This window comes from Tupaia chinensis, unplaced genomic scaffold (assembly GCF_000334495.1).
Source record: "Tupaia chinensis unplaced genomic scaffold, TupChi_1.0 Scaffold150243_1, whole genome shotgun sequence".
Taxonomy (NCBI): domain Eukaryota; kingdom Metazoa; phylum Chordata; class Mammalia; order Scandentia; family Tupaiidae; genus Tupaia; species Tupaia belangeri.
The window spans coordinates 1,684,843-1,691,892 of record NW_006210084.1 but is presented as its reverse complement, the minus strand read 5'-3'; the positions used below and the strand labels follow the sequence as shown (position 1 = coordinate 1,691,892).

At 40.4% G+C, this 7,050-nt stretch overlaps 1 protein-coding gene across 1 annotated transcript in view; it reads left to right on the top strand.

The window, feature by feature from the left end:
• The window catches only part of TLR7 (toll like receptor 7), a 19,675-nt gene extending 14,711 nt beyond the window's left edge, over positions 1-4,964 (top strand). Inside the window, exon 3 of the mRNA XM_006172018.3 lies at positions 970-4,964. Within this exon, the coding sequence (XP_006172080.1) occupies positions 970-4,119 (3,150 nt within the window). The 3' untranslated portion in view covers positions 4,120-4,964. The remainder of the gene's footprint in view (positions 1-969) is intronic.
• The last annotated feature ends 2,086 nt before the right edge of the window (positions 4,965-7,050 follow it).

The following is a 7,050-nucleotide window of genomic DNA, read 5'->3' as shown; positions in this document are numbered from 1 at the left end:
GGTGTAAATATTATGCAAGACCTTTACAGTATATTCCAGGGCAGGTGTAGCAAGGAAACATGAATAGTACTAAAGTTTTTTTTAGAGGTTTTTGCCTTAGGGCACATGGACTTGGGTGGGGGTGGGGGCAGTGAGAGGGAAAGTGAGAAATCACCTCCCAGGGGGGATATCCACGTTGTAATCCCTTCTCCTTCATTCTCCTCTTGGGATCTTGGGAATGCACGCACATGTGCTCAGGTTGAGTTTCAAGCTATCAGGTACAGTACTCAAACCACCGTCAGCCATGTGGGAGTTCAACAATGTCGCCACTACACTATCTGCTGTTCCCAGAAGTCTTATGTATTGTTCTGTTCAGGTGGATCTGCAATTTAATGTTCCTTCACCCCAAAATTTCAGACTTTGGCAGCTAATCAATGCTCTTTCATTGTAAATTTCAATGTAATGATGATTAAGAAAATGGTTCTTCTACCACTTTAAAAACTACTTTTGCTGGGACCAGCAGTTAGCGTAATGGCTATATTGCTGGACTCCCATGTAGCCGACCGCGGTTTGCCAGACCCAGTGGCTTAAACTCACGCCGGGCGCATGTGCATGCATGCCCAAGATCCCAAGAGGAGAATGGAGGAGAAGGGATTGCGGCGTGGCCATGTCCCCTGGGGGTGATTTCCTGCTTTCTATCTCTCTGTCTCTCTCCGTCTTTGTGGCGAGCGCACACGTCCTATAGCAAAAAGCCTCTCAAAAACAAAACAAGACAAAAAACTACTTTTGCTAAAAAGCTAAATATGTAGCTAAATTATCGCAAACTTCAATAATTGACAAATGCATACATTGGGTGTGGGATGCTGTTTATACAGTTGAGCACAAGAATTGTTTATTTTAAAAATGTAGCAAAACAGAGGCAGTGAATGGGCACTTTATATTCTGATTCTCATTATATTTTAAAATAATAATTTGTTCTTATACTTTCAGGTCTTTCCAGTGTGGATACTGAAGAGACTATTTCTTATTCTTTTTAACATAATCTTAATTTCAAAATTCCTTGGGGCTAGATGGTTTCCTAAAACCCTGCCCTGTGATGTTACTCTGGATGAACCAATGACCCATGTGTCTGTGGACTGCACCGACAAGCATCTGAAAGAAATTCCTGAAGGTATTCCCACCAACACCACCAACCTCACCCTTACCATTAACCACATACCAGATATTTCTCCAGCCTCCTTCCAAAGGCTGGACCGTCTCGTAGAGATAGATTTCAGATGCAACTGTGTGCCTATTCGACTGGGGCCAAAAAATAATGTATGTACCAGGAGGCTACAGATTAAACCCAAAAGTTTTAGTAAACTCAGTAATTTAAGATCCCTTTACCTGGATGGAAACCAGCTTGTAGAGATACCTAAAGATCTTCCTCCCAATTTACGGCTTCTGAGCCTTGAGGCCAACAACATCTTTTCCATCATGAAAGAGAATCTAACAGAACTGACCAATATAGAAATACTCTACCTGGGTCAAAACTGTTATTATCGCAACCCTTGTAATGTTTCATTTTTAATTGAAAAAAATGCCTTTATAAGCCTGAAAAATTTAAAAGTGCTTTCTCTCAAAGATAACAACGTCACAGATGTCCCCACTGTTTTGCCATCTACTTTAACAGAACTCTATCTTCACAACAACATCATTGCAAAAATCCAAAGAGATGATTTTAAAAACCTCAACCAATTGCAAATTCTTGACCTAAGTGGAAACTGCCCTCGTTGTTATAATGTCCCATTTCCTTGTACACCCTGTGAAAATAATTCTCCATTACAGATTGATGAGCATGCTTTCGATTCATTGGAAAAATTAAAAGTTTTACATCTACACAGTAACTCTCTTCAGCATGTGCCCAAAGAATGGTTTAAAAACATTAGAAACCTTCAGGAGCTAGATCTTTCCCAAAACTTCTTGGCCAAAGAAATTGGGGATGCTGAATTTTTGAAATATCTTCCGAACCTTGTCCAGTTGGATCTGTCTTTCAATTATGAACTTCAAGTCTATCGTGCATTCATAAACCTATCATGTACCTTTTCTTCACTGAAAAACCTGAAAATTTTGAGGCTCAAAGGATATGTTTTTAAAGAGCTGAAAAGTCTTAACCTGTCCCCATTACGTGATCTTCTTAATCTTGAAGTTCTTGATCTTGGCACTAACTTTATAAAAATTGCTGACCTCAGTATGTTTAAACAATTTGAAAGGTTAAAAGTCATAGATCTTTCAGTGAATAAAATATCACCTTCTGGAGATTCAAGTGAAGCTGGCTTCTGCTCTAACACTAGAACTCCTGTAGAAAGTCGTGGACCACAGTTCTTTGAAGCATTACATTATTTCCGATATGATGAGTATGCAAGGAGTTGCAGATCCAAAGACAAAGAGATGCCTTCTTTACTGCCTTTTAATGAAGAGTGCTATGAGTATGGGCAGACTTTAGATCTAAGTAAAAATAATATATTTTTTATCAAGCCCTCTGATTTTCAGAATCTTTCTTTTCTCAAGTGCCTGAACTTGTCAGGAAATTCTATTGGCCAAACACTTAATGGCAGTGAATTTCAACCATTAGTAGAGCTGAAATATTTGGATTTCTCTAACAACCGGCTTGACTTACTCTACTCAACTGCATTTGAGGAGCTTCACAACCTGGAAATTCTGGATATAAGTAGCAACAGCCATTATTTTCAATCAGAAGGAATTACTCACATGTTAAACTTTACCAAGAACCTAAAGTTTCTGAAGAAACTAATGATGAACCACAATGACATCTCTACTTCAGTCAGCAGAAACATGGAGAGCAAATCTCTTAGAACTCTGGAATTCAGAGGAAATCACTTGGATATTTTATGGCGAGATGGAGATAACAGATACTTACAATTCTTTAGGGAGCTGCAAAACTTAGAGGAATTAGACATCTCTGAAAATTCCCTGAGCTTCTTGCCTCCTGGAGTTTTTAATGGTATGCCTCCACAACTAAAGAATCTCTCCTTGGCCAAAAATGCATTAAAATCTTTCAACTGGGGAAAGCTCCAGGAGCTGAAGAATCTAGAAACTTTGGACCTGAGTCACAACCAACTGACAACTGTTCCTGAGAGACTATCCAACTGTTCCAGAAGCCTAAAGAGACTGATTCTCAGGAAAAATCAAATCAGGCATCTGACAAAGTATTTTCTACAAGATGCTTTCCAGTTACGCTATTTGGACCTCAGTTCAAATAAAATTCAGATTATCCAAAAGACTAGCTTCCCAGAAAATGTCCTCAACAATCTGGAGAAGCTGCTTTTACATCATAATCGCTTTCTGTGTACCTGTGATGCTGTGTGGTTTGTCTGGTGGGTTAACCATACGGAAGTGACAATTCCTTACCTGGCCACAGAGGTAACTTGTGTGGGGCCAGGAGCACACAAAGGCCAGAGCGTGGTCTCTCTAGATATGTATACCTGTGAATTAGATCTGACTAATCTGATTCTGTTCTCACTTTCTGTATCTGTGGCTCTGTTTCTGATGGTGGTTATGACAACAAGTCACCTCTATTTCTGGGATGTATGGTATAGCTACCATTTTTGTAAGGCCAAGATAAAGGGATATCAGCGTCTGATGTCGCAAAACTGTTGCTATGATGCTTTTATTGTATATGACACTGAAGACCCAGCTGTGACAGAGTGGGTTTTAGATGAGTTGGTGGCCAAATTGGAAGACCCAAGAGAGAAAAGTTTTAATTTATGTCTTGAGGAAAGGGACTGGTTACCAGGACAGCCAGTTCTGGAAAACCTTTCTCAAAGCATACAGCTTAGCAAAAAGACAGTGTTTGTGATGACAAACAAGTATTCGAAGACTGAGAATTTTAAGATAGCATTTTACTTATCCCATCAGAGGCTCATGGATGAAAAAGTAGATGTAATTATCTTAATATTCCTTGAGAAGCCCCTTCAGAAGTCCAAGTTCCTCCAGCTCCGGAAGAGGCTCTGTGGGACTGCTGTCCTTGAGTGGCCAACAAACCCACAGGCACACCCATACTTCTGGCAGTCTCTGAAAAATTCCCTGGCCATGGACAATCATGTGGCCTATAGTCAGGTGTTTAAGGAAACGGTCTAGCCCTTTGCAAAATATGACTGCCTAGCTTATCAAGGAGACACCTGGCTGCTTAGATTTTTTCATAAATGTCTCACTAAGAGTGTCTAGAAATCCTTGAAGAGCTGGGATTGCCCAGGCTAGAGAGAAGTCACTAATGTATGACAAAGGAGTTGGAAAGATGGGATTTACATAATGCATCGAGTCTTCTTTCTTATCTCTCTGGTCTCCCTTTATACTTGAATCTCTCCCCTCAGCTCTTGTATAAAAAACTGTTTGGAGAAGGGTGGCACGTGGAAGACGCGAGGCTCTGATTCTCCTATAATTGTGATTATTAAATACACACTATCATGAAATTGAGAAGAACTGTATTTCAACCTTTAAGAAGTACTAGAATGTTGAGAAATAGGGTAAAAAAATGCTCAACTTCTATTTTATATTAAATTAAAATGTACCAGAGTTAGTTTAGTGAAATAAAAGCCCAGTTAACTTTTCAACCAATTGCTTTAGTATCAGCTAGTGTTCCTTTTGCACAGACCAAATCCTGGCACCAGATTGATAGTTGCTGCTTTCTTATCTCTCTCTTTCTTTTTCCTTAGGACAGCTGCTAGGCTCCACAAGGAAATAGTGAGAAACAGCTTTACCATTAATGGGCACAGTACACCTTCTATGAAAAAAAAAAGATAAAATTATCTGTATTTCTACAAAGTAATGCTCTTTACCTTAGATGAAAATTTACTTGCTTAAATATTTTATCTGCACTGCAAAGTACTATGTCCAAAGTAAAATAGCCTCATCTAACGATCTTTAAAACTGATTTGTTAATTAAAGCTGTATATTTGTAAATATATGCAACCTCAATGCACCAACTATGTTGTGGGGTTTTTTTGTTTTGTTTTGTTTGTTTGTTTGTTTGTTTGTTTGTTTTTGAGAGGTTTTTGCTATAGGGCGCGTGCGCTCGCCAGACAGAGAGAGAGACAGAGAGATAGAAAGCGAGAAATCACCCCCCAGGGGGTATGGCCATGCCGCAATCCCTTCTCCTCCATTCTCCTCTCGGGATCTTGGGCACGCACACACACGCGCCCAGCGTGAGTTTAAGCCACCGGGTCCAGGACTCGAACCGTGGTCTATTACATGGGAGTCCAGCGACATAGCTATTACGCTAACTGCTGGTCCCATACTATGTTGTGTTTTGATGGTAAACCCTAAAGAAGAATACCAAGGGCATCTATTTATTTATAGTTAGCAGGGAAGATAATTAAATGTATGACAATGTTATGAATTCCTTCCATTTGGGAAGGGAGGGATGAAACAGAGGTTGACAGTCCTTAACATCAAGAAAGCATCAGTTTTGAACTTCAGCTTTCATACTCAAAAACAACAAAAAGGACCGAGACATTCCTAAGACATACGTACTTTCAACTGGGTGTAAATTCACACGAGTTCAGAGTTTTAAATCTGACCAACTGGCCTGATTTCAGGAAAGAAATGATCTACAGAGGTGTCTGGGCCATTTGGAAAATAGTGTATATGAGTTAAAATCCTAGAGTATGAGCTTGGGAGGTTATATTTTCCTCATATAAGCAAATGCCAAAGGTCTTACTTTAAGTAAGACTTTAAGGTGACTATGAATATATGGGTTGTTTCCAAAGGACATTTAATCAATTAATAATCAGTCAAAAATTCCTAAGTTAATCTCTGGAATGAATAGAGAGGTAACTAAGTTGCTAGAGTTCACTGTTTGCCAACTTCTGTGAACTTTGCTGTGCTTAGAGAATTCTTTTCTTCTTCCGTGAAAACAAAGGTAGCATCATAAGCAATTGGCTTTGGGAGGCCAGGAAGCAGCACAGCAGTCATGAAACTGGATCCACACGGGAAAGGTCCTAGGTTCTCATCCTGGGGCTTCTGTGAGCATATGGGCCTGTGCATATATCCATGATCCAAGCCAGACGAGACCGGGGTTGGACTGTGACATGAAGACCCTGTTAGGAGTATCTCTCTTTTTCTTCATGGAAATAAAGTTTTAAAAATCACTTTTGGTCATTTTAAATGTTCTTCTATTAAAACACAAATAGGGCCAGGAGGTGGCATGGAGTTGGAGCAGCTAGATTCCACATGGCCAGTGGCTTTAAAATCATGCTGGGTTGGGACCAGCATTTGGTGTAATGGCTATGTTGCTGGATTCCCATGTAGTCGACCGCAGTGGGAGTCCCGGACTCTGTGGCTTAAACTCACGCTGGGCGCATATGTGTGCGTGCCCATGATCCCGAGAGGAGAATGGAGGAGAAGGGACTGCAATCCCTCTCCCTGAGGGGTGATTTCTTGCTCTCTGTCTCTCTGTCTCTCTCTGTCTTTCAGGCGAGCACATGCACCCTATGGCAAAAATCTCTCAAAAAAAAAAAAATCAGGCTGGGTGCATGTGCATGCTCAAAATTCTAAGAGGAGAATAGAGAAGGGACTGTGGTATGGCCACCCTCCCTGGAGGGGATGTGTGTGTGTGATTTTTCATTTTCTCTGTCTCTCTCCAGTGAGCACACTCAAGCAATAGCAAAACTAAAACAAACAAACACATATAGGTCAGGCTATTTTGATGATTTCTAATCACTTGAAGACAACTTACACATCTCCTGAAATGGATCAGGAGCAAGGCAAACTCAATATAATGCAATTCAGAAACTACAGTGTGAGGTTAAGTAGTATGGTTTGTTGTAGGAAAACAACCAAGAGCACATCAACAGCTAATGTTCCTTTTAATTCCTTCATAATTTTGACAATTTACTCTTTGAACCTTCTCAGAGCTTTCTATGGAGTTTTTTTTACAGGACTGGAGCTCTTCTTAGATCCTCAGATGAAAAGGCACCACCTCAGGCTACCAGGAACTCTGAGCATGGGGCTTCACTGCTGACCCACTTCTGGATGGTTCCACTCCAGATGGGACACCCAAATTCTCCATAA